Here is a 27746-nt window from a genome sequence, read left to right as displayed (position 1 = left end):
CAGACCAAGTGACCTCATAGGGCTCAGCTGGATCTCGAAGCTGCAGAGACATGTAGTCATGGCAAATATGACAGGAAAGCTATTCAGCTTCTTAGAGACAATAAAGAATCCATGGGCCACTTCTTCCTCCACTGCCCCCTCTCCTCTCCTCCCCCCACAAAAGCTGATGCCAGGGCGAGAGTCCCACATCATACGGATGAATAGCAGGTCTGTTCCAGCAGCTGTGTTTCCACTCCCACCTAGCCAATGCACTCGAGAATCCACAAGGCTGCAGAGATCTGATCTCTTGTGCAGGCTCAAGAGGGCTGAGGAGGAAACTTGGGAGGCCAAAGGATGGGATCAGAAAGAGAAATGATCAACCTTAATGTGAGTCCATCTTGGGGGGTGGGGTGGGGTGGGGGGACGGTTTGGTGGCTGAAGAACAATAGCCTCGTCTGTCCTGTTTGTCGCTCGGGCCTCTGTTCTAGGTTCTGGCGTACTCTGAAGTCTCTTTCTGGATTTCCCTCACAGGCACCCTGCTCCACTTTGCTTTCTCTTTGCAGTCAGATTGATTACAGGATCCTCATCCCGCTCTGCCCTGCCAAAGGGCTGACTTAGCTTCTGTAGATTGTGAAGAGAGGCAGGGGGATGGAGGAGTGGGGTGTTTGTGTGTGTGCTGCACCATGCATTCTTAGAAAGACAGGGGGCGGGCGGTTAGTCTCTGGGAGAGAGAAGGCACGTCTTTTACAAGCTGGGAAATGTGATTCCATCTCTGCCCTTCCGCACAAAGCCCTTCTGTGCTTGAAAGAAAACTCTCCCACCCTTAGGCATGAGGAAAAAAGAAATAAACACTGTGAATGGTGAGCGAGAGAGCAGAAGACACGAGTTCCTACCTGGGGTTCCTAGAGAAACAAAACCTCTTGATCCAGCCCTTTCAGGCTCCTCCGTTCCTCCTTCTCAATGTTTGTTTGCCAAAGAGTGTGCTTCCTAGGACTTGACGCCTCTTGAAAGGGCAGCTTGTTGCCGATGGATCCGATTCAAAACCCCAGACCAGAAAGGAACCCACCAAATCAAAGAAACAAGAGAGTTCAGCTTAAGAGTTTGAAGCCTGCCACTTTGCTATAGCAAAACAGGCCACAGCACGGCTTACAGATTTCGAGGCAGTGTGTATGGTAGCCCAACACTGGTAAAGCTGGCCTTTTGCCTTTTGAATGGCAAAAGGCAAATGCCCCAAACCCAGATAAGTTGAAAATAATCGGCCAGTAATAATGGCACAGCAGGGAAGTGACTTGCCTAGCGAGCAAGAGTTTGCTGGTCTGAATCCCTGCTGGTATGCTTCCCAGAATATGGGAAACACCTATATTGGGCAGCAGCGATACAGGAAGGTGCTGAAAGGCATCATCTCACATTGCGTGGGAGGAGGCAATGGTAAACCCCTCCTGTATTCCTGTTTTCCTCCTGTATGTGAAAACCACATGGCTCGCCAGGAGGCTTTACAGACAGGGCTTTTATTTCGAATCTACTCCAGATTGGAGTGTGCCAGTCCACATATTAGCTGTATTTACCCCGAAGTCCCTGCAGGCTATCAGGGACTAGGACAGACAGGACTTTGTTTCCCCCTGAATGAAGGCTGTGCATTCTGGCTTAGCCCAAAGTATGTCCGGCTTTAAAAAATCCTCTAGTTTCAGAGGCTTTTTTTGGGGGGGGGGTGGAGAACGGGGCTTCTGTTTTGCCCCACAGTTTCTCTGTTATGTGTGGGGCGTTTTTCAAAACTCAATGAAGGGGAGTTTGACAGCTGTTTTGGGTATGGTCTGCTCTAAGTGATTTGCAATTGCAAGTGGGGGCGGGAGGGTGGGAAGGTGTTGTTGCAGATTGGTGATACTCTGTGGAGGGAGTCCAGAAGGGGAAGGGGAGGGATAAATTCCTGAGTTAAACACAAGCACAAACTACAGAATGTGTGTCTTCTAAGTTTTACATAGGCTTTAGGTATGCAGAATAGATGTAACCTGAGCCCTTTTTTGTCTGAGCTGATTTCATTAGGTGCACGTGTGTGTGTGTGCGCGCAGGGGTGGGGGGAACATGAGGTGATGAAGGCAGTCACTCACAAAGGCAAGTGTTAAGCGTCCTGCTGTTTGATCCAGCTGCTTGGCAACTTGTCATGCCATCCTTCTGCTTTTAGCTGTAGAACTTAAAAACAAACAAACCACTATCTTGCCTCTTCCTCTGTGGTGTGATTTGTGACTGGTTGGAGGAAAAACCCAGAGCAAGTAGGTGGGAACACACAGGAAAAAGATCTGCCAGGGAGTGCAGGGAGGAGCCAATGGCTATTTGAACTGTCGATTTAATCCCTTGAATGAAACATCTTGCGAATCTGGCTGCGAAGCAGATTCACTCTTCAGATACCCTGCGGCATGAAGCCATGTGTGAATAACTCCCAAGAATCGATACTGACTCGAGGGCACAACTTTACTAACTTTAATAATCAGGATCAGCTAACACAGGCGCGGAGCCAGCCGAGCGGCGGCCTGTGTCCAGCCCCACTTGGCGTCCCCTTCCGAAATGCCCGTGCACGTGACTTGGGCTCCATAGGAGCCCAGAGCGAACTCCCCCCTCCCACGCCCAGGCCGCTGAGAGCCCGGGCAAACTTTCTGCCAAGTATTTCAGGCAGCTCCGACTGCCTAATAGAACGTTTTTCCCTTCCTCTCCCTCTCTGGAGGGAGAGAGAGGGGAAAACGCCCTATTAGACAGCCGACCCTGCCTGAAATGAGGGGTGTACCTCATCTCCCCTGCATGTTTTCCTGATGAAAATGGTCATTTTTCTCAGCCCAGCAGTTGCTATTTACCCTGGGAGTAAAAACTCATGGAAGTCTATATTTCTTCCCCACTCCAGGAGCAAATAGCTGTGGTAGGTGAGGAGAATAGTGTAGCGGGGAGGATAAGCCCCTTCCCCTGTGTCACAGTCCTGACCTGGATCTCTCCCCAGTCCCTACTATTATAGAACAAAATTCATACAGATGGAAATGCAACAATGCACTTCTCATCATTTGGCTCTGAGCCTTGGTCTAGCATGCAGTAGAATGAGGACGTAGAATGGGTTGTACTTAGGACCAGACAGCCCTTAGGGCAGGCAAGTCAGGCTGTTGCACAGGGCGTTACCTGAAGAGGACGCCAAGCTGAGCTTTGTGGCTTGTTGTTTGTTGAGTGTACGGCCTCTGACATTTAGCCAGATCCCAGAACTGGAGCAGGGGAGTACTGGCAGCAAATTGGCTCTGAGCTCCTTGGAGGAAGAGTGGGATATAAATGTAATAAGAAAGAAAGAAAGAAAGAAAGAAAGATCTGGGCTCTTTTTATGACCATGGCTGAGAAAGCCTAGGAACAGGAGGTTTGGCGATCCTGCACAAGCAACACAACTTGGCCACACAGATAAACTAACCATGGGGTAGGGGCAGAATACAGTCCTCACCTGGGCTCTTTCACTTCAGATTACAGGTTGAGGGAAATCAATTTTGTTCTGCTTCCCATGTAGCACAAACTCCCTGCACATAGAAAACTAGCCCATCAGGAAGAGAGGGGTTAGCCCCTCTGATTTCTATTTTCCTGGCATCTTTTAGCATGGGAGTGCATTCAAATTTGTGTTCCCCCCACCTTGCAGTCAGCAGTCCAAGTTATCACCCAGGCATTCTACCACTTCCTTCTATGCAGGTGTAAATCAGAGTGAATGTAGTTGAGCTGGAAGCCATAAACCTGGCTCCTGATGGAAAATAAGTGGCAGCAGGCATATCTACACTGCAATTATATGTTTGTTTGTTTTAAATGCCAGTTTAACTATCCTGGCTTCTCTCTCACCCCTAAGGATCTTGGGAATTATATTACGTGTGTGTGTAAAGGTAAAGTAAAGTTGTGCCATTGAGTTGGTGTCAAGTCCTGGCAACCACAGAGCCCTGTGGTATTTCTTTGGTAGAATACAGGAGGGGTTTACCACTGCCTCCTCCCACGCAGTATGAAATGAAGCAACCAACAAACTGAAGTACTTTTTCACACAACGCGTGATCACTTGTGGAACTCTCTGCCACAGGACGTGGTGACAGCCAACAACCTGGATGGCTTTAAGAGGGGTTTGGATAACTTCATGCAGGAGAGGTCCATCAATGGTTACTAGTCGGAGGGCTGTGGGCTACCTCCAGTCTCAAAAGGCAGGATGACTCTGAGAACCAGTTGCAGGGGAGTAATGGCAGGAGAGAGGGCACGCCCTCAACTCCTGCCTGTGGTGTACAGCAGCATCTGGTGGGCCACTGTGAGAAACAGATGGGCCTTGGGCCTGATCCAGCAGGGCTGTTCTTATGTTCTTAAGCATCTTCCTATACTGCTGCTGCCCGATATAGTGCCAGCAGGGATTGGAACCGGCAACCTTCTGCTTGTTAGTCAAGCATTTCCCCGCTGCACCACTTAAGGTGGTTGCACTTTCCTCTTTTTTCAAGCCTTCCTTCCAGATGTTGGATTGTTAAGCTCCTGAGTCAAGGACCTGGCTTTCCTGTTTCTGCTGTAAAGCCCCATATACCCTGATGGCAATGTATCAAAAATAAGACTGACAAACTAGGCAAGTCTACTCAAGCTCACTGAATCCACTAGCACTTCCCTCTAGGGGTGGAGATCCTCCCCCCCACTAAGCATTTAAGGAGTCCCACTACCACCATCGTTTTACTCCCCTTCAAAAACGTAAGCGAGGCCTTGCTCCTCAAGTTTCCCCTTGCTGGCATCCCTACTGCCTTCTGTGCAAGTATGCTTCGTAGTAAAGTCAACATGACAGTAGTGGTGAAGGTGAAGAGAAATATTGATTTGGAAACTGGACTAGGTAAGAGTCTATTCATTCATAATTTTATAGTATGCAACTGACTTCTGAGAAAAGTGACTCTGCAGGAGGGAGAAACGGCTGCTGTCAAGTACAACCCAAGGGTCGGTTTCAGGAACTGGTAAAGCTCAGTGCTTTTGTGGGATATTCCAGGTCAGGCAAGAGAAGAAACTCCTCAGCATTCCCCCTGAAGTGGGTGGATTACGCGCACGTCAAGGAAACCTGCATTGGAAGGCAGAAACATCTTGAGACGGAAAGCATGACGTTAAAAACAGGGCTGAGAATGTAACCTGGATATGTGCCCAAGCCATACCCCTGCATCCAAACCACCTCAACCACTTAAGGGCCAATATATAGAGGTTTGCCACCTCCCCCACAAAGGAGCCACTGCTTTCCCCCTGCAAACCACAGTTGCCAACACTCTCCGATTGGCCTGGAGATTGGATTCCCCAGTGTAGAATCCAGGGGAAAGAGTTGTGGCACACAAGGAGGACCTGGCAGTGGAGTATAATTAAGAATATTAATAGTTTAATGAAAGCAGATGTGATTACAGAAAGGCAAGTGCAGACTGCTTTCTTTTCTGCTGCAGCTTGTTGTTTTTCTGCCCTGCCTCCTGTCTAGGACGGAACTAAAACTGTAACTAATCTAGAACCTGGCCTGGATCAAGGGACGGATTCACTAGAAACACAGCACCCAGGATTTAGCATCAGTCCCCAGGTGACTATTGAAAGCAATCCCAGAGGTTTTCATGGTTTGATATTGTGAAGAATATTTGCCAGGCAGGGTGGGGACCCCTCAAGGAATAGCTTCAGTCAGAGCTGGTCACCATACTGCAAATAAATCCAGAAAAGTGACCCATTAATGCAAATTGTTCCTAGTCTCTTGCCGCACAGGCTAGTTGTGTAATGGGGATAATTACAGTGGCCAGCTTCACAGCATTGTTACAAGGACAAACAAAAGATAATCATACTAAAATAATGGTTAAAAAGTGAATTATTGTAAAGTAGGTTTTAATCACTGAAAGTGCTATCTGTTGACTAACAGTGCTTTAGGAAGTATAAGCAAATGGCCTACTTTTAAAAAATGACTTTTTTTTTTAACTGGAAATCATATTCTCAAATGTAGTCAGCTTCATATTTATGCCCAGATGAAGGCATTATTTCATAAATTGACTAGATTTATATTGACTTAAACATTTGGCATGCCAGTCTGATAAGAAACAGATCAACAAAGAATGTGGTCTAGCCAGAGTTAAATACTTTTAACAGGGTATTCCTAACCAGCAGGATTCAAAAGTACTTGACTTTGGCTGGATTGTACCAACATCACGTTTCCCCCTCTTCAGTGAAAAGGAATCAGAAAAGAGGAAAAAGTTATTTCTTATTCTCCATCTGCTAAGTATCCTTTTCTCTTTGTGATGTGGTATCTCTCACAAGGGTGCTAAATCTGAATGTTTAAAACAGATCTTATTTTTTAAAAAGTTACCAAATATCTGGCACATTTCACACTGAATGAATTTTATAGTAATTGTGAAATTTGTTATAGTTGTGGAGGGAAATACAGCTTTAATGACTAGTTGTTTGGGCTTTCTTGGTCTGATCTATAGCTCTTTGAGATAGAACTGATGTGCACCTGAAGCTCCACACACGCAGGAGCTTCACCTGGAGGAGTGCAGTAGTACAGTGTTGGAGGAATGCCAAATAATATGCCCCATACCCACCAGCTCGCTGAAAAATTATCCTGCTAGCCAGAGTTGGATTCATGAGCAGGCTTTGTATATGGAATTGTCTGTGATCGCAGAATGTGACAATGGAACAGATCCTACATTAAGAATCTCTGGGTCTAAGAAAGGAGGAATCTGATCGCTTTCAACCACAAGTGGTAGACATTTAATCTTAGTACTAAAATACTAACAGCTGAGACAACACTGAGGCTCCCTCCCCTGCGTCTTCCAACACAATGAGTGAGTTGCTCCCTGAGCCTGCCCAGTCCCAGTTTACAACCCTTCCATGTAAGCTTCCCTCTGATGATGAAGAACCCCAGGCAAGCCCCATAATTACAGCAGCCTCAGAGGAGGGGGTGCTCACTCCCCTGCTACACCCCAAGAGCCCCCACCCTCTGCAAGCCCTGGGAGATCTAGGAATTGGGGAAGTACCCCTGCCAGCACTTCCCTAGCCACTAGATACAGACATGGCAGCTCCAAAAGACGAGACCCTGTACCACCTGCAAAATCCCAAGAGCTGCGACCAACACTCACAACTCTAGGGGAGCCGCCGAAGACACAGCCATGCCCTCACATACAGACAATGCTAACCCAGAGGAACGGGCTCACACATCACAGTCACTGCCTCAGCAGCAACAGCCACCATACACAACCCCTAGGAACATCGCCTTGAATGCCATGGGCCCTGGAATGCTGTTCACCAAAAAACCCATTTCGACAACATCTGGGAAGACCACACCTAAAAAACCAACAGAACCAGTGTCTGCAGGACTTCCTCAAGCAGAAGAGACAATATAAACAACTATTTAAATATAGTTGTTTACACTATACTGAGTAGTAGTGTACTGGAGGGGTGGGGCATAAATATTTTAAATACATAATATAAATAAATTAAATGCAAGAAAAGAGAAACTATGAAAGCCACCTGGTCACAACTCCAGGCAGTCAGATCCAACCAGGGGCAGAGCCACCATTGGGCCAATGGGTTCAAAGAACCTGGGCTGCACCCAATCAGGGGCTGTGCCTTGTGGCCCTGACATGCCCCCTGCGTCTGACGCCAGACACCAGACGCGGGGGTGCTGGTTTAGCTCCCAAAGGGGCCACGTGGCCCCTTCGGGAGTTGAATGCCAACTCCCGAAGGGAGCCTCAAGGCTCTGTTTGGGAGCCAGACCACGCCCCTGCATCTGACATCACTCGGGCCGCCAGCGGTCAGGCTCTGCACCTGGATCCAACGATTCAGCCTCATTCTGGCATATTACAGTGAATCTCCCCAGTAATGGCCTGATATGCCTGGATTGCATCCCACCAGCGATTTTTGCAAAACACTTCCATGTTCTGTATGAAGATGAAGCTGTGGAACACAGTTGCCCCAAGCACAATTTAGAGGACCTGCCCACATGGCCACCAGTGACGATGTCTGAGATCTCCCAACTAACACTCCCAACTAAGGCCTCATCTCCCAACTAAGACCTGGGAAGGCCCCTGGAGAGGAGCTAATTAAAAAATAACTCTATCAGGCCCCTATCCTGACCTCATTATTCACTTTTATTGACACACATGGTCGTATTCCTAAGGACTGGGAGCTAGAGGTCATTGTCCCCATCTTCAAAAAAAGGCTGAAAGGACGACCCAGCAAACTACAGACCCATCAGCCTGACCAGCACAGTCAGTAAGCTCTACACTAGACATCTATACTGGAAGCTGAGAGACTGGCTGGAGCAAGTAAATCTCCTTGCGGAGGAGTAGGCTGGCTTTAGAGAGAGAGAATCCACCATTGACCAGTGTCTAGTTTTACAACATCTAATTGAGGAATATTCAACCCATATGCAGCTTTTATATACCTCATGGCTGCATTTCATTCCATCTCACGAATCAAACTGTGGGGAGGACTGAAAGCCTCCTCAATTGACTGGCACCTGCTATACCTCATCTGTATCCTACACAATGATCTGTCCCTCAAAGTAAGATGCAACCCCCAAGGTCTTTTTTCAAGTGCTGTTCCAAACTGTAAGGGTGTCAAACAAGGCGGTATTCTTGCCCCACTCCTGTTTAACGTCTACATTATCAAAATCTTGAGTTTGGTTAAATAGGACTAGTCACTCCTTTTAAGGAAGACTTATGGTAAATGCATAGGACAACTGGCTGTATATGTGCCAGTTGTTTATAGTTACACTGTAATCAACTATGAGTTAAAAAACAACAACATTATAGTGACCTAAAGATTGATTTAAAGCAAGCCTGTGGATTTCACTGGTTTTTACAGGAGGTCAAATGCTCTAGCCATTTAAAAAAAACCTCACATTTAAAACCATAGCTCTAAATGTTATTTTTGCACACAACGAAAGCTGTATTTTAAAAATATTTATTTAAAAAATCTTTCTATTTTATACATTAATATTTTATATTTAAAAATAAAAATGCTGTAAGCCACTCTGAACCTATGGAATAGTGAAATATATAAATCAAACAATTAAATTAAATTAAATAAAATAATTAATAATTAAATTAACCCCCCCCCCACACACACACAGATTTCAACCTATGGAATTCCATAGGTTGATTATGCATTGTGATTGATTATGTGCATACATCTTGGCTATATATCTTGGCTGTCCAGCACAGCACATGCTCTCCGCCAAGAGGGGCATATTTGAAACAAAGGTTTTCCATGGGAAAACAACAAGGAAAAGTCACATAGTAGTGACACAGCATGCCAGAAATTAATGGCATGATCCAGCCAATTTAAAGCACTTTAAATTCTGTTAATTTCAGTAGGATAGTTAAAATACTTGTTTAGATCTCTCCCACTGAGATTAATGGGGCTTAAAAGTGCTTATGGTTGGCTGGAATTGTGCCTGATGTAGAAACAAGCCTAAAGGACTGGCAGACAATCTGTCTAAGTCCCACTGGTTCAATGGGATTCAATAAATGTGCTTAGGTTTGCAGCCATACCAGAGCCTTCTTCATACATTATGTTCAACACTCATACAAGCTGTGTGCATTGTACACAGGTATAGATCATCTGTACACAGACAAAGTTCTTCATATGATGTTGAATTCAGGTACAACAGTACACTTCCTTTCTGTACCATGCATTTGAGGGGCCTCTACCCAGGTTTACTTTTAAAATGTACATACAAACACATGCATGCGTGTATAGTCATCTGAATGTAAGTGCAACATAATGTGGGGCTTTGGGTCAAATATAGCTTGAAACTTGGAACCACATGAATTGAATGTTGTTCCTTTTGGTGCTTGAAGCAGTACTGCAACCAATTCTAAATGTTTCCTCCTCTTATGATTTCCTGTTTGTTAATGGCAGTTTTTGAGTTCATGCTCAGTTTAGTGTATTTCATAAGCGTATTTGTGCATCTGTATTAACTTATGATGCCTACATTAACAGGGCCCTTCACTGTTGGTTATTTATGGTTTTGTTTTTGACTTGCTATTTCTTCGGCATGAAAATTGGAGTTCTCCGTTCCAGGAAGAAGGAAATGGACTTGATGCGTTCAGTGACTATTCTGACATACCAGAAGGACCATTTAGCAAATAACTGAAATGTCAACTATTGTGCATTCAAACTAGTCACAGTTTTCACAAATTGTTCAGAGGATATCACGTGCTTTGACAAGAGTCCAGAGGGGTCTGACTGTAATTTGTGATTGATAGTTTATTGCTAGTTCTCATTTTGTTTCAAAATACACAATTTGACGAACTCTGGGATAGTCTGGGATAGGTTTTCTCATTGTCTTGGTCCTATAGAATGGATGCCATCTCACCTTCTAGTCTTTTTCTGAGTAACATTGCCATATGGTGACTCCATACAGCCAGCGTGGTGTAGTGGTTAGAGTGCTGGACTAGGACCGGGGAGAACCGAGTTCAAATCCCCATTCAGCCATGAGACTTGCTGGGTGACTCTGGGCCAGCCTAACCTACTTCACAGGGTTGTTGTGAGGCGAAACCTAAGTATGTAGCACATCGCTCTGGGCTCCTTGGAGGAAGAGCGGGATATAAAATGTAAAATAATAATAATAGTCAATGGAGTCAATGGCACAGCAGGGAAGTGACTTGCCTAGGGAGCAAGAGGTTGTTTGTTCCAATCCCCACTGGCATGTTTCCCAGACTTTGGGAAACACCTATATCAGGGGGCTGTGATATAGGAAAAGTGCTGAAAACCATTGAGGCGAGTCTCACAATCAGTGAGACTTGCCGGAAGGGGGTTTGCAGGGAGATGATTGGAAGGCAGCCCTGGGCGGATGGATTGGCCGCCCACACGACTGCTGGCTCTGTCACGGAACCGGCGGGGGCTGCGGGGATTGGGGGCTGCGTGACCCCGGAAGTTCCAGGATGACTCAGGCGAGTGTGCGGGGCATCCTCGAGAGACCCCCGAGCCTGGGAGGCTGTTTGCAGCCTCCTGGTTGGGGGTCTACTCGTGTGTCGCCGCATGCCGCGGCAACACACGAACAAAAAGATGTGGTTTAACGGAGCGCTCACTCCGTTAACCTCGTCTTAGTGGAGGGCTAGCTGCCGGGAGCCACGCGGCACCCATTGCAGCATACAACCGCCCCAAAGCATGCTAGGCTCCCTTAGCCCACTTTGGGGCAATCATGAGAATCACCTCAACATCTTATACTGAGGAGGAGGCAATGGCAAACCTCTCCTGTATGTGTATATATATATATATATATATATATATATATATATATATATATATGCAAATCAGCCTTTTAATGAGGCAAGGTGAGGCAGTGGCCTCAGGCAGCGGATTATTGAGGCACCAGCAGGGTGGCAAGGTGTTCCCTGCTGCACCCCTCGGAGTAGTTTGAGCCCAATCTGACATTTCAGAGGTTTTCAAGGAGTGCCTCTCTCCATAATCTGTGCAAAGCTGGTAAGCTTCCCTCCTCCCTGCCCCACCCCCACCACCTTTAAAATTTGCAAGGGTCAAATTTGGAGGAAGGCAGCGTTTGGTGCCTCGTCTTAGGCGCCTCAATATCGTGGGGCACCACTGCAATCAATGATGCAGACAAGTTACATTTATACATTTAGTTTAATCTGCATCACTTGTGAAGCCGCAGAATTTTGCTATTTTTGGTGCAGGCTTTATATATCACATACACAGATAGCTGGGCTTGCTTCAGAATAAAGAAAGCAAGTATAAGTGTTATCTTCATGGTACTGACAACACACTGACTTTGGTTTGCTTCAGAATGTGACTTTTATTTCCCTGCTTCTGTGGCTTTAAATGAGGCTTCATGGTGCTTACGACACCTTTGGCCTGAAAGCATAGTTATTTGCTTCTGCCGGAATGGCCAGCTCATGCTTTCTAGTGCAACGGGGTCCTTTGCCCTCATATCGGGAGTTTCCGAGAAATGTGAAATTCTGAGATTGCTGATCAGCCTGGACTGCTCTGCAGTTCAGCTTAAACAAAGCCATTTAGGGCCAAATTACATGTGACACAGAACATCTTTGATAGGCTTTCCCCACTTTTTTTGGTAGCAGCTGTAGGAAGGAGAGGTACAACTTGGATTGGGGCCATGACACGCAGGGAGGGAGGCCCTTTCCCCATGGTGTTTCCCCAACTTACATCGAAAATAAAGTGTGTCGATGAATCAGTGTTGATTCCTAGCGACCACAGAGCCCTGTGGTTGTCTTTGGTAGAATACAGGAGGGATTTACCATTGCCATAGTCTGGGAAACATACCAGCAGGGATTCAAACTGGCAACCTCTGGCTTGTTAGTCAAGTCATTTTCCACTGTGCCACTAGGTGGCTAACATAAATCTGCCTCAAAGTTATTATTAGCTGCAGAGGGTGAAAAGACTCCTATGGTAGCTGCCTTATTTCCCCACCTGTGGCTAATAATACCATCTGTTTGTGGTTTTTCCAGTGGGGAAAAGGCTAGATCCCAAATAGCCCCAGTCTAAACCCCACTTTCTCCACAGCTGCTTTTAAAGCTAAAAAAAGGAAATTGTGAAATCTAGTCGTGACTCTCCTGTGTATAGTTTGGCCCTTGGACTACTTGCCAGTATTTATAAACACACTTGCAGAATGAGTTGTTGCACATCTTGGAGCCTATTATCCAAGGATCTCGTGTACTTTATAATGACTAATTAAAGCTCGTGGCACCACACAGGGAGAAACAAACAATATTTTGCCTCTTACAATGAGAAAAATTCAGGACTTTCTCACAAACAATACTGTTGCAGCTTTGGTGTCTAAGAGACTAAGTTGGAGGGTGAACATTGGAAGCTGCCTTATACCATGTCAGGCCATTGGTCCATCAAGCTCAGTACTGTGTCTACACTTATGGGCTGCGCCTTTCCAAGGTTAGAGGCAGGATTCTTTCCCAGCCCTACCTGGAGATGCCGAGAATACCTGGGAGGACCTTCTGCAGATGCTCTTCCACTGAGCTATATGGCCATCCCTTCAGAGACTGAGAGCCACACTATATGTACCATTAACCTTAAGACAGGCTTAATGCAGAAGTAGATCACAAATGGTCCTTTTAGCTTTAAAAATTAAGGAAAGTCGCCCAGGAATGGTGTGCAGCGAGGAGGGGTTTAACACTGCCCTAAGCCCTTCCCACCACAAAAATTCTCCCTGAAGCTGCAACTTCCCCACAAAGTATCCATTTGGAACTTCAGGAAATGATTTTCAAGATGAACACAGCACGGGGGGGGCGGGGGGGGGGACACGCATTAACCCTCTCCTGGCCACGCACCACATTCCGGGGCTGCATTGAGTCCATCTTCTAATGACAAGTTTAACCTCATGTGTGGTTTGGCCCTAAGAGAGAGACAGACTAGATGAGAAGCTGGGAGAGAGAGAGAGACTGGAGAACTGGAAGCACACACCTTATGGGATAGGGGTCTCCTTGGACCATCGGATGTGATTTGTTGCTGGCACTGCCTTGTAAGAGTGCCCTGTTGCTTGTCTCCACCTGAAGCTCAATGTCTGTATTTATAAATTGTCTGCCCCCCGCCCCGCCCCTGCTGGCCTTATGAGCTCCGACGTTCCCTTGGCAGCCAAGGCCAGAGAGGCCCCAGGTGGGGAGGGTGGCCAGGCAGAACAGCCCAATGAGCGGCCAGCCGAGACACTGCAAGACCAAGGAGCCAAGCTAGAGGGGCCCGGGGGAAGTGTGGGGGCGAGTGCGGGAGGAGGCAGCAGCAGACGGAGGCACAGCTGAGGGGGATAAGGGTGAGAGCAACCTGATATGGCAGGGTGGAGTTCCAATCAGTGGGGGTGTGGGATGCATCATTTGTCAGGAGGGATTTAAGGCAGGCTCAGCCAGTAATGAGGGGCAGTTGGAGGGGCAGTGGAAGCCTCCGGAGAGAGACGGCCACAGTGACCCCGAGGAGCCTGGAGGAGGAGGACCCGGGTGAACCCAACCCCCTCCCCTCAAAAACTCTGAGGCCCTGCCTGGGGGAGAAGCAAAACAAGAGAACAGACGTGGAGAGACCAGGGTCGTGACAACAGCATAAGTCTTCCGTGATCTCTCCTCCAAAGGAAGCCAAAACCTGAGTACATAAGAACATAAGAACAGCCCTGCTGGATCAGGACCAAGGCCTATCTAGATCAGCATCCTGTTTCACACAGTGGCCCACAAGATGCAACCGAGAAGCCCACAGGCAGGGGCTGAGGCCTTGCTCTCTTTCCTGCTGTTGCTCCCCTGCAATGGGTACTTAATGGCATCTTGCCTCCCCTGCAATGGGTACTTAATGGCATCTTGCCTCCCCTGCAATGGGTACTTAATGGCATCTTGCCTAGGCTGGAGGTGGCCTATAGCCACCAGACTAGTAGCCATTGATAGACCTGTCCTCTATGACTTTGTCTCAGTCCTCTTTAAAGCAACTTCTCACCGCTTGGGGAATATTAAGGGTGTTTCCAAATGGCAAGAAGGTGCCGTCTGTTCAGAGCTGTCACTCAGGTTCTAGGCACTGGTGGCTGCTGGTCACTGGAGCAGGGGGGGCAGAGGGTAGGAGAGAAGAGATACCAGTTATAGTCTTACTTATATAATAGTTGCTGGCTCTCTTCTATGCTACCCTCAATTTTTATCATTCTATGTACCTTACTTTGCTGCTATTATATCTTATGAAAGGATATACTAGACATAATATTTATTTAAATATTCTTTCATTTATTTTATTTATATACCACCGTTCCTAAGTGGCTCAGGGCGATTTACACTAAATACATTAAAAAAAATAAAAAATACATACCAGTTAAAATAAATTTTCAAAAAAATTAAAAGCAGATTAAAATTAACATTAAAACTAAGTATCATTAAAGCCAGGCTAAAAAGATGGGTCTTTAAGGCTCTCCTATCTTCCAAGGAAGATATTCCCTTTAGATCCATGGGGAGTGCATTCCACAGCCTAGTGGTGGCAAATACGAAGGCCTGATCTCAGGTCACCAACAGATGAGCCAGTGGCACCTGAAGACAGACCCCTCCTGATGATCTCAATGAGCCGTGGGGACCTTGTAGAGAAAAGCGCTCTCTCGGATAACCTGAACCTAAGCCATGCAGGGCTTTAAAGATAATAACCAGCACTTTGTACTTTGCTCAGAAACACATTGGCAGCCAGTGCAATTGTTCAAGAACAGGTATAATGTGGTCTTTCCAGGGTACTCCAGAGACCAATCTGGCTGCTGCATTTTTAACTAACCGAAGTTTCTGAACTACAGACAAAGACAGCCCTTCATAGAGTCCATTGCAGTAGCCCAACCTGGAGGTTACCTGCTGGTATGCCATTGTTTTCAGGTCCTGCTCCTCAAGGAACTGACGGAGTTGTCAAATCAAAAGAACCAGGAGAGTCACACTCCCTTTGTCAATTCCCTGGTGAAGGTCATCCATCAGGCTGACCAAGGCCGTCTCACCCCATAGCCTGCTCTAAATCCAGTTTGAAAAAGGTCTAGATAATCAGTTTCCTCCAAGAATGCTTGGAGCTGGCCCGCTGCCACCCTCTCAATCATCTTACCCAACCATGGGAAGTTGGAGACTGGACTATAATTATCCATCACCAGAGAATTCAAAGCGGGCTTTTTAGGAAGGGGTCTAATCACCGCCTCCTTCAAATGATGGCACCCTGCCTTCCCTCAGTGAAGTATTAGTTATATCAACTAGGCCAGCTCTAACAACCTCCCTGCAAGATGGAACATAGGAACATAGGAAGCTGCCCTCTACCGAGTCAGACCATTGGTCCATCCAGCTCAGTATTGTCTACACCAGGGATTCTCAACGTTGGGTCCTCAGATGTTATTGGACTTCAGCTCCCATGATCCCCTACCAAAGGCCACTGGGGCTGGGGATTATGGGAGTTGAAGTCCAATAACATCTGGGGACCCAACATTGAGAATCCCTGGTCTATACAGACTGGCAGCGGCTTCTCCAGGGTTGCAGGCAGGAATCCCTCTAAGCCCTATCATGGAGATGCTGCCAGGGAGGGAACTTGGAACCTTCTGCATGAAAGCATGCAGATGCTCTTCCCAGAGCAGCTCCATCTCCAAAGCGGGGATGAAATCAGCCATGTTGGGCAAGTCTCTAAGGAACAGGTGGTAGGCCATACTGCTCCAAGAGGTTTGTCCACATCCTCAGGAGTCACAAACTTAATCTGATCCAATTTAATCTCGCAAGGGGGTTTGCTAGAAACCCCTCTAACTGTCCCTGCGGAAATATTGGAGTCCAGATCAGCTTGAATGTGAGAAATTTTATCTGCAAAGAACTCATTGAACACATCACAGTGATACATTGTTTCCGGAAACAGATTTGAAACAGAAGCGGTTTGAGTTGTTGTTGTTGTTGTTATTATTATTATTATTATTGTATTCGATTTCTATACCGCCCTTCCAAAAATGGCTCAGGGCGGTTTACACAGAAAAATAACAAATACATAAGATGGATCCCTGTCCCCAAAGGGTTCACAATCTAAAAAGACACCAGCAACAGTCACTGGAGGTACTTGCTGGTGGTGGATAGGGCCAGTTACTCTCCCCCTGCTAAATAAAGAAAACCACCACATTAAAAGAGAATCACCACGTTAAAAGAGAATCACCACGTTAAAAGGTGCCTCTTTGCCAAGTTAGCAGGGGTTAAGTTTGCCAAGTAAGTAGGAGTTAAACCCCTAAGAATCTGGAACAGCTCTGCTGGATGAGAACTTGCAGACACTAATAAATAATAATAATAATAATAATAATAATAATAATTAATATGCACAGAATAAAATTGGTTATTTGCTGCATCTATTGCCACAGCATAGGCCTTCAAATGGGCTCCATGCTGCGTCTGATCAAATTCAAGATGAGTCCTCCTCCATTTGCACTCCAGTCATCTACTTTGCCACTTCAGCTCCTGTAGCTATTCCATATACCATAGAACTAATTTTGAAGAAGGTTGGAGAGGATGCTTTGGAACGATTGTGTCTGCTGCCCTGATAAGTTCTCTATTCCAGGTATTGTCGTAAATCTGTTAGCTCGGCTAACCCAACAGGATTTATAACCCCCTTCAGCACTCCCCAGTGAGTTAACAGAAAGCGGCAGTGGAACTACACAAATGAAAAATAAAAGGCTCACAAAGAAAAACAGTAAATGAATTAAGTCCCCTGAACTGAACTAGGTACCCCCCCTCTAACAATAACTGAGTAATAAGTGAACAGAAAACACAGAGCAAGGAATGAAAATAGCGAAGGATGACAGAAGCAAGGAATTAACAGAACAAAGCAGGAAAGCACAAACAAGGCAAACTGGAATTTGGACAAAGTTTTGGAATTCAAATAGCACACTGTCTGCAGCCAGTGAAAAGTTGCAAACAGCATCTGAGCAAGTTAGACTGCTAAATATATATGGCTCAAGAGAACCAGCAGCCAATCAGGCTTCCCTGAGTCATCACTTCGGCTTCCTCTCCTGTGATCTCCTGCGCCTGCATGACTGCCACTGAGCCTGCCTCTTGAGATGCCTTCTCAAGACAGGTGAAATCCCAGGCTCCTCCCCATCAGAAATCATGTCTGGCAGCTGTTGCCTGCAAATCCTCAGCTCCAGATTCTGGTCTCCCTGCCAAACCCTGTTGCTGTGCCTCTGAGCCCTCACTAGTAGGCGAATCCTCCTGCTCTGACTTTTCTGAGTCAGACGTCTGAGCCATGACAGGTATCCACCAGGGCATCAACAGAATCACCAGCAGAACCAACTCCCAAACCCTCTAAGGCCCCTTGGAATCCTATTGGATCCAAGAGCCTTCTTGGGCAGACCATTCTATCACCCCTGCAGGGGTCAGATGTGACTGTGAGACCAACTTTAACCAGGAAGTGGTCCATCCATGACAATGAGTGTTTTTCTCATAGCAAGCACACAGCAAAATCTCCACACAGAAATACTACCAGCTAGGCAAGAGAAGAAAAAAAGGGTGAGTTGGGGGCGGGGAGAAAGGAAGGAAGGAAGGAAGGAAACTCCAATGAGCAATAAAAGGATAAAGGAGTGGCTGGGAGGTGAGAGCTGGGGGATGAAAGAAGAAGGAAAAATAAAACCCCACTGGGCAAGAAAAAGGAAAAGGGGTGACAAGGGAGGGGGAAAAGAAAACCTCACTGGGCAACAGAAGGGGGACAGGGTAGCTAGAGTGGGGGAGGAAAGGGTGGGGGAAGGCATGGGAACACAAAGGAAAACCCCACTGGCAAACATAATGGTGTGGGAGGGTGTGTGCAAAGGAAAATCAAATAAAACCTCAGGGGCAGGAACAGTCAGTAAGGGCAAGAGGGGAGCAACAAAGCACACACATGTACTTGTTAAGAAGGAAAACTTATGGCTTAATCAGAAGACAGAGAGCCATTTTATCTGAAGAGAAGGGAGTTTGCTTCTGCTGCTAGAACCTCCTCTCTCTCTCTCTCTCTCTCTCCCTCTCCCTCCCCCACCCCCCATGATTGGCCAGAAAAGGTGCCAGTCAAGCTATCTTGTCTTCTGAATGTTCAGGGGGCTCCTTTAAGCATTGCCCACCCTCCTGTGGCTCTCTCTCTCCTGGGCGCTTTCCAGACTAGACCCTACAACAGGGTCAGGACATATCTCGGAAGTGTGCTTCCACACTTCCTGCTTTGTGACACCACAGTCCATACACGGACAGCAGGGTGCCGTTCAGATTTCCAATGCTTTGTTGCGAATTTAATCGCTATGATATAGAGCAAGGACGTTGTACATCCAGCATGAAAAAGTTGCTGGTTTTTTGGGTTGTTGTTAGTTGTTGCGAGTCTGCTCCCCCTGCTGTTAACAACCCGACTGCAACTTGCCCAAACAGAGGCATTTTGCTGTTGTTGGCAGATGGCACTGTGCAAATTGTGCAAGGTCCCTGCTCTGCATGGGTAAAGAAGGTAAGATTGCACTAGGAAGGAGCATGGAAGCATCTGTACAGTGAGGAAGATTGTGCTTGGCACTGGCACAAAGCTTTACAGATTCCAAACTGCATTGCCTCCTGGAAACACCGTAAGGCTGCAATCCTTTTCACACTTACTCAGGAGCAAGCCCCATTGACTCAGGAGCAAGCCCCATTTGATTTATAATTACTCTCCTCCCTCTTCTATATCGTGTCAACAAATGTTCAGAAATCAGTAATGATAGATTCAAAGCCATTAGCATCACTTTTTAAAAAATCTCCCAACAAAACCCAGGCATATATTGGCTATTTTGTATAGTCCCATTCGGACATGATGTGTGCCTGTGTTCAGATGTTTGTGCAGAGGTACATGTTTTTGTGTGAACAACTGTACCTGCGTTCATTTTAAAAGTTAACCTGAGAGCAGGCTCCACAAATGCATAGTAAGGATAGGAAGTGTACAAGGGCATAGCTAAGGGAGAGTGGGCCCGTGTTCACCCCTCTCTCCAGCGGCCCTTCACAGTAAGGGAGATAATGAAGAAAATAGGGAGGGGTGGAGCTGAGGGGCCCTCAGGAGTTCGGTGGCCCGGGTTCTTTGAACCCATCCGCTCAATTATAGCTACAGCCTTGGAAGTGTACCTGCATAGCTGTACCTGCATTCAATATATCATGTGATAATTGTACCAGTGTAGAGATCTGTACCTGTACACATACAGATTAGGGCTTATATCTTAGAAAAATAGGGAACAATGTGAGATAGAAGGAAGTTGTACAATGCATGCTTTAGCAATGAATTCCTCCTCCCTAATTCCTAATTAGGGATTATACACACACACACACACACACACACACACACACACACACACACACACCTTTATGGTAAAATGCTGGGTGGAAAGGAGAATAGAAACAAGATCTTGAAATAAGATTTGCAATGGTCGTATGCATTTTAGCGTTTCCAATTTTAAACGGAGCTCTACAATGGAATTAGAAGCTCAGTGAGAACACACCCTGAACAAACATGTGTCTTCTCCTCCCCACCCCAATTACAGTATCCATGTGGTTTTGTTTTTTAACCACATTGGATCTTGTAACAAAAACCACTTCTATGGTGCCAGAGTCTTGCAAATTATATGAGAGAGAAGATTGTGCAATGTTCATAATCCATGCTCTTTATTACTCATTTCTCTAACTCACACAGGAGAAAGAAATGTGATTTTCCTGAAATATAGCTTCCTTCAACATTTCTGAATTTTCTATTAAGAATGGTCTCTCTCTCTCTCTCTCTCTCTCTCCTTCCTCTGTATACAGGGGACTGGAGGAGAATCTATTTGGGTTGGATCCTCCTGCTAGCTGGACCTTTTTAACATGGTGTTTTTAGTACAATAGTGGTTACTCATTTGTTGTTCAGGATCCAAATGTCTTCCTTCAAACCAGAACTTTAGAACTGATCACTGTGCAAATGGCATTCTTTCCCCAGGTTCCATCTCTATTGCCAGTCAGTGTAAGTGCTGTGTAGAATGTGATTCTGCAAAACTCATGCATTAGATAGTGCCTGTGCCATCACTAGCCCTGAGCAACAAGACTTCTTTACCTCCCGTGTCTATTATTTTAGAGGCTGAATGCATCCCCAATGTGACAGTCCACTGCAACAGTGTCCACAGGAACATAGGAAGCTGCCATATACAGAGTGAGACCATGGGTCCATCTAGCTTAGTATCATCTACACCAGGCCTGCTCAATTTAGGCCCCCCAACTATTTTTGAACTACAACTCCCATAATCCCCAGCCACAGTGGCCAATATCCAGGGACTATGGGAGTCGTAACTCAAAAACAGTTGGGGGGCCTAAGTTGAGCAGCCCTGATCTATACAGACTGGGAGCAGCTTCTCCAAGGTTGCAGGCAGGAGTCTATCTCAGCCATATCTTGGAGATGCCAAGAAGCTTCACACAGGATTTTTGAAGCCCTTTAACTTGCATCTACTCCGAAATGGAGGGGGTGCGTTCACATATTGGCTAGATTTACCCCGAAGTTCCTGTGAACTTACCCCGAAGTTCCTCCTTGGGGAGCAGTTCACACAAAATTCGGGTTTCCCCCTGTGCATTAGAGCGTAACCCGATTTATATCCAGGGTAAAAAAAATCCACTGTTTGTGTTGGGTTTTTGGAAGAACTTTGAGCTCGCAGTAAAGCCTCCCCATAAATTCATGATAAAATCTGCTGTGCGTACAAGCCCCATGAAGGGAACTAGAAGCCTTCTGCATGCAAACATGCAGATGCTCTTCCCATCCATTAAAATGGGCAGAAGCCAGTAAAGTTTTCAATCTACTGATATAATTAAATATATTGTGTTCTTTAAGGTTGCAAATGTCCCCCCACCCCGCACCGCTCAGGTAATATTTGTCCTGATTATTTGTAAAAAGAGGCAACCATAGGTATTTGCAAGGTGTGTTGCAGTATGGACAATTCTCCCCCCGCCCCATGCTTGCGTCCTCTGCCCCCTCCAAAAACAGACAGGGAGAAATCTCAACTTTCCTTTCCTTTCCTCCCCACAGATCCCAAACCCCTCACCTCCCTCCTCCTCTGCTTGCTTCCAGTATAACTTGAGCTTGTCAACACAGAAGGGGAGGGGAGATGGAGGGGGAAGGGAGGAGATTGGAGGGTATTATTATTATTATTATTATTATTATTATTATTATTATTATTCCACTGGGGTTCTTTTGTGCATTCTCCTTTTAATTTGCTACTTTGGCCAGAGACTCATACTAGCACAGCTGAGCAGATTCTGAATCCAATCCTTTCTCGTTAACTTTTACTGAAGAGGAAGCCCATTGAACTAAATCATTTACTTCTGTGCAATCCCAATTGCTTACTACAAGACAAAGGCCAGGGAGAGAGAACAGTCACTTACTTAAAAGGAAGCCCATGGAACTGAATTGTGATTCATTTATTTCTGTGCAGCCCTCCTCTCTGCCTCCAACCTCCTATTTATTTATTTATTCATTTATTCATTCATTTATTTATCTGGAGGCATGCCAGTTCCTGTCTTTCCCCCTTCCTGGCTCGCCATAGGATTCCCTTTCACTCCCCGCCCATAAGCAGTTCCCTTGTTTTGTTACTCCAAAGGATCTCCTCATGCACCCCACTCCCTAGGGATGTGCACGAACCGGTTCGGAAGCCATGTTGGAGGCCTCCGAACCGCTTCGGAACTGGACCGGTCTGGCAGTCCGGCACTGAGGGGGGGGGTCTACCTTTAAGGGCGGAAGGGGTAGTACTTACCCCTCCTGCCGCTCTTCCCCCTCTGGCGCTGCTTTTAAGAACCAAGTTTTGGGGGCGGCAGCATTCCTCCCTGCCGCCCCTGCCCCCGTCGTTACCTAGAAGTCTTGAGAATAGGAGTACACATGTGTGCGGCACGGCACATGCGCGCCTGTTCCTGCTGTGCACGCGTGCCACATACGTCACACGCACGCTGTGTGTGATGTATGTGGCGCATGCGCTCATGGCGGCAACAGGTGCGTGCGCGCCGCACGCATGCATACTCCTATTTTCAAGACTTCCGGGTAATGACGGGGGCAGGGGCGGCAGGGAGGAACGCTGCCGCCCCTGAAACTTGGTTCTTAAAAGCAGCGCCGGAGGGGGAAGAGAGGCGGGAGGGGTAAGTACTACCCCCCCACCCTTAAAGGTAGACTCCCCTCAGTGCCGGACCGCGCCGCGGCGGTTCCGTGCACATCCCTACCACTCCCCTCTTTTTAACTCCCCCTCCCAGTTATTGCTTGCGCAAAACTGGAATGATGCAAGACAAGATTTTTGTTTTGGAACGGCACTTCCCCCTGCTGGTGTATTTGCACAAGGCAGCCACCCAAGAAGTTACAAAAAATGTTTTCACGTCACTGCTCCATCCCGCAACTCCATTGGCCCAAATGGAGCAGAAGGAGGGGGCAGATAAATGCATTTCAAGGAGAATATGAACTTGAAATCACGTTGCAATGGACGGAAAATATGAATGGCCACCAGCCTACAATGAAGCATTGAATAACGTTTTACTCTCAGTTTTAAACCATTGCACTATTCCGTCACACTTTGCAATGCTTTACCTGTTGCAAATCTCATAGTCTGGGAAATGTCCATGTGATCTGGGTATGGTCCTGTCACCTTTGAATTGGGATTTGTGGGACAGCCTACAAAAGATGAAATGCTCCTGAGAGAACTTTAGCTGATTATCTGCATACCTGTAAGTAGTTATCTCATAGTAGATATCCTTCAGTTATCGCAGTGTCAGATGCAGAGGTATCCAGCAACTCCTCTTGTGTGGTTAGACTGGATCAATTTCAGTTTGTGACTCCTGAGGATGTGGACAAGCTGCTCGGAACGGTATGTTCTACCACCTGTCTGCTTGATCCTTGCCCGACGTGGCTTATACTATCTGGCAAGGGGGTTGTTGTGGAGAGCCTGGTGGCAATTATAAATGCCTCTCTGAGGGAGGGCAGGATGCCTCCTTGTTTAAAGAGTTCTAGATGGGGTCACACTTCCTCAGAAGGAACAGGTACGCAGTCTGGGAGTGCTTCTGGATCCACACCTCCCCCTGGTTTCCCAGGTTGAGGCAGTGGCCAGAAGCGCTTTCTATCTGCTTCGGTTGATGCGCCAGCTGCATCCGTTTCTTGAAGTTCATGATCTCAAAACAATAGTACACTTGCTGGTAACCTCCAGACTTGATTACTGCAATGCGCTCTATGTGGGGCTGCCTTTGTATGTAGTCCGGAAACTACAATTAGTACAAAATGCGGCAGCCAGGTTGGTCTCCGGGTCATCTCGAAGAGACCATATTACTCCTATATTACAGGAGTTGCACTGGCTGCCGATAGGTTTCCGGGCAAAATACAAAGTGCTGGTTATAACCTATAAAGCCCTAAACAGCTTAGGCCCACGGTATTTAAGAGAGTGTCTTCTTCTGCATGATCCCCATCATCCACTACATTCATCAGGGGAGGCTCGTCTGTGGCTACCTTCATGTCGTTTGGTGGCCACCCAGGGACGGGCCTTCTCTGTTGTCGCCCTGAGACTTTGGAACACACTTCCCGTGAGAATAAGAGTCTCCCCAGCTCTAGTGGCTTTTAAAAGGGATTTAAAGACTCATCTTTTTACCCAAGCTTTTTAACTTTTTAACTTTTAAATTTTTAAACTTTTTATTGTTTATTATTTGTTTTAAATTGTTTTTAGTATTTGTTGTTGTGAACCGCCCTGAGACCTTGGGTTAGGGTGGTATAGAAATGTGTTAAATAAATAAATAAATAAAAATAGTGAAGGATGAGACACAGTATGTATGTATGTATGTATTGTCAAATTTATATACCGCCTTTCATTAAAACAATCCCACGGCGGTTTACAGCAAAATTTAAAAACAAGATTGTAAAAAAGACACAATTAAAATATTAAGCTAAAAATATAAAACAAATCTGATTAAACATTTAAAACAAAAGCATAAAGGCAATACAGAATACAAAGAGCAGCAGCAGAGACAATCAAATAAAAGCCTGGGTAAAACACCATGATTTAACATGCTTTCTAAAAGTTGTGATGGAGACTGAGGAGCAAATAGCCACTGAGAGAGCATTCCAGAGTCTGGGGGCAGCAACAGAGAAGGCCCTGAGAAGGCCCCAGAGAAGTGCATGACAACCGAGCCTCCCCATTGTCGGCACCTGGAGCAGAGCCCCCTCAGATGACTTCGTCAAGTGGGCAGCAACCCTTGGGAACAGGCGGTCCCTCAGGTATCCCAGGCCCCAACCATTATTTGGGAGAGAATGTGTCCAGGATGTGTGTCAAAACTGTCCAGGGTGTGAAAAGATGCCCTATTTCAGATGTTCAGACACCAAAGACCCAGTCAGGTCTAGATAATACAGGCAAGTATTTAGAATAAGATGTGGAGCTGAAGTTTCACTGCCACTCACATAGTCTTGTGTGAGCACTGCAAATACTCAAGTAGCTTAGCATTGTAGTGCTAGAGGTCTTGAACTTGTGGCAATATGCATATTACTGCCAAAAAAGGGATTTTTCATAAGTCACTACTAATTTGATCTTCCTTCTCGAATTGCACTGTGATATTTGTCCCCTGTCTCCTAAATATTTTCACCAACTTGCTTACTCATAAGGAGAGGTTCTTGGGGTGATTTTTTCTCATATTGAAGGAATGGAGTCTGTTGCAGAATCAGTCTGCTGTGGAGGAACTGAAACACACAGAGAGAAATGTTTATTAGCGCACCAGCATAATGAAGTGACTAAGAGTATGTCTTGGGAAATCCCATTCCTGAGGGAGAAACTGGACATTACAAGAGAGATGAGGAACTGCAGCCACTCTTTGTCTTTTCCTCTCTTTAGTTTCTCATAACATTTAATTTGATACCTTGTGTGATGTGATCCAAGACTGGTGTCACAGATGGGCCAAGTTGGGCCTGAGACCTTGGGTCCACACCCATGTCAGGGCCTGCCTGAGATCCAGATTTCTTTTTCATGGTGGAGGAGGAATTACTATCTGAGTCTTATAGAGAGAGAATAACATTTACAATCACTGTGTGACTATTTCTCTCTCTTGATATGCAACTTGTGTTCTGTATTTAACCGAATCTAAGACAAGGTTTCTCTCCCTAGTTCTTGCCTGTGAAATATGTGCATGTGTGTTCATCTAAGATCCCGACTCCCATTTCTTCGAAGTAAATGCAGGTTGCCTGTATTTAACTTCTATCTTTTAAGGCATCGTCTTACATTCAGAGTCAGGGGCGCACCTAGGTAATTTTGGAAGCCGGACCTGAAGGGCTTCAGAGCCCCCTACCCCTGCTTGAGGGCTGGGGCTGGAGGTTTGGAGTCAAGTTAAATCTTTTCCTTTTAAAACTTTTTTTCAGACGCTGCTGTGTGGCTCTTGCTGCCACCTCCACCTCCCCCACTTCAACCTCCCCTTGAGTGCCCACACCCCGCCAGCCGCCCCTGTCTCTGCTATTATCCCCGCCACACAGAGGCGGTTGAAAAAAAAGTTTTTTAATTTTTTTTAACTTGCACAGCAAGCGGTTGGAGGGGGCAGTGGTGGGGCTCTGGGGAGCCCCCCAGATCGTTTGCAGGGGCCCCCGGAGACAGGAGGCCACAGACCAAATCCCCAAGGTCCCTGGCTAAGGGTGCCTCTGTTCAGAGTTGCTTTCTGTTTGGTTAAATATGGCAGCAGCTTCTTCTTGTTCTCCCCATCACAGTGACCTTTCTCCCAGGCGGCCCCTGCAACAATGCCAGGGCTTTTAGGCAGAACTTGGGATCGCCAGCAAAGACCTCCCCTTCTAATCGTTGGGATGGATTAGGAGGAGGACTGGAGCTGCCTGCCCAGTGACACTGAGGAGGTGCCAGCCCACATGCCATGGGGGCCCAGAGCAACCTGGCCCTGGCCCCGGAGACATCATTGTGCGGTGCATTGTCCTGCTTCTCATAATTGGCTGCTCGCAAAAGGGGTGGAGCAACACCCTTGCTATCACATCACATCACTACTCCCTATGTTAAAAAAAAAAAAAAAGACATAAGAATGACAAGAGAGGGAAATGGACACAGCATCTCCATCTCTCTCATTATGCCTGGTTCCAGCCTCAGCCATGAGCCATCCAGATTGCCTAAGGCAAGCCATGGTTTTCCTTCAGCCTCAGCATCCCAGCTACAATATGTGGATAATGAGACAGTACAGACTACCTTTCAAGGCTGTTATAAAGGTTAGTGGTATGATATATGTGAAACACTATTAAAAACTTACATTTTATGGATTTTTAATTCTCTTCTTTCTCTTTTAAACATATAAAACATCCTGGTTGACAGGTGCTTTCTTTGGCAACACATATACTACTGGCTGACAGCCAGACTAAATTACTCCTGAGCAGTCCCATTAAAATTAAGTCGTCCTTAAGAGTAGGACTATTGGATAATGTAGTTGGGATATCAGCCACTATATCTTAGCAATGTATATGGAATACAGGTGAAACTCGGAAAATTAGAATATCGTGCAAAAGTCCATTAATTTCAGTAATGCAAATTAAAAGGTGAAACTGATATATGAGACAGACGCATTACATGCAAAGCGAGATAAGTCAAGCCTTAATTTGTTATAATTGTGATGATCATGGCGTACAGCTCATGAAAACCCCAAATCCACAATCTCAGAAAATTAGAATATTACATGGAACCAATAAAACAAGGATTGAAGAATAGAACAATATCGGACCTCTGAAAAGTATACAGTGTACTGTGCTTGATTGGCCAGCAAACTCGCCTGACCTGACCCCATAGAGAATCTATGGGGCATTGCCAAGAGGAGGATGAGAGACATGAGACCAAACAATGCAGAATTGCTGAAGGCTGCTAATGAAGCATCCTGGTCTTCCATAATACCTCATCAGTGCCACAGGCTGATAGCATCCATGCCACGCCGCATTGAGGCAGTAATTGCTGCAAAAGGGCCCCAAACCAAGTACTGAATACATATGCATGGAGTTCCTTAATAAATGCCTTATATATTGATTTGAAACTATGAATTGGCTCCAAGTTACTTTACTCTCAGCATACACGCATGCCTAACTAAATCCGCTGTGTTGTGCCTCTGTGCACTCTGCTATAATGAGAAAGGGATTCTCTCACCACAGAGAATTTCCAACACATGTGAAGAATGCCAAGCCGAGAGCTTTCTTTTAAAGCCTGACGCAAGATAGAATTCATGCTATACCTTTCTTTGGCATCACCTGCAGGCGCCATTAAAAGTAATATTTGCCAATATATGCTTCTTCTAATCTTATAGTTCTTCATAAACCGGGTCAGGCTACTAGGGGGGGTTTGT

General features: G+C 46.2%; 1 protein-coding gene across 2 annotated transcripts in view; it reads left to right on the top strand.

Annotated features, from left to right (window-relative positions):
- Window positions 1-208: 208 nt before the first annotated feature.
- Window positions 209-27746, top strand: part of NINJ2 (ninjurin 2) — a 102673-nt gene continuing 75135 nt past the window's right edge. Inside the window, exons 1-2 of one of the 2 annotated variants that reach the window (XM_053251248.1) lie at window positions 209-366; window positions 5450-5545. In XM_053251248.1, the coding sequence (XP_053107223.1) occupies window positions 334-366; window positions 5450-5545 (129 nt within the window). In that variant the 5' untranslated portion in view covers window positions 209-333. The remainder of the gene's footprint in view (window positions 367-5449; window positions 5546-27746) is intronic. The other variant, XM_053251249.1, reaches the window with a different exon arrangement.

This window comes from Hemicordylus capensis, chromosome 5 (genome assembly GCF_027244095.1).
Source record: "Hemicordylus capensis ecotype Gifberg chromosome 5, rHemCap1.1.pri, whole genome shotgun sequence".
NCBI lineage: Eukaryota > Metazoa > Chordata > Lepidosauria > Squamata > Cordylidae > Hemicordylus > Hemicordylus capensis.
Note: the sequence above shows the minus strand (reverse complement) of the source record. Positions and strands in the feature narration are given on the sequence as shown.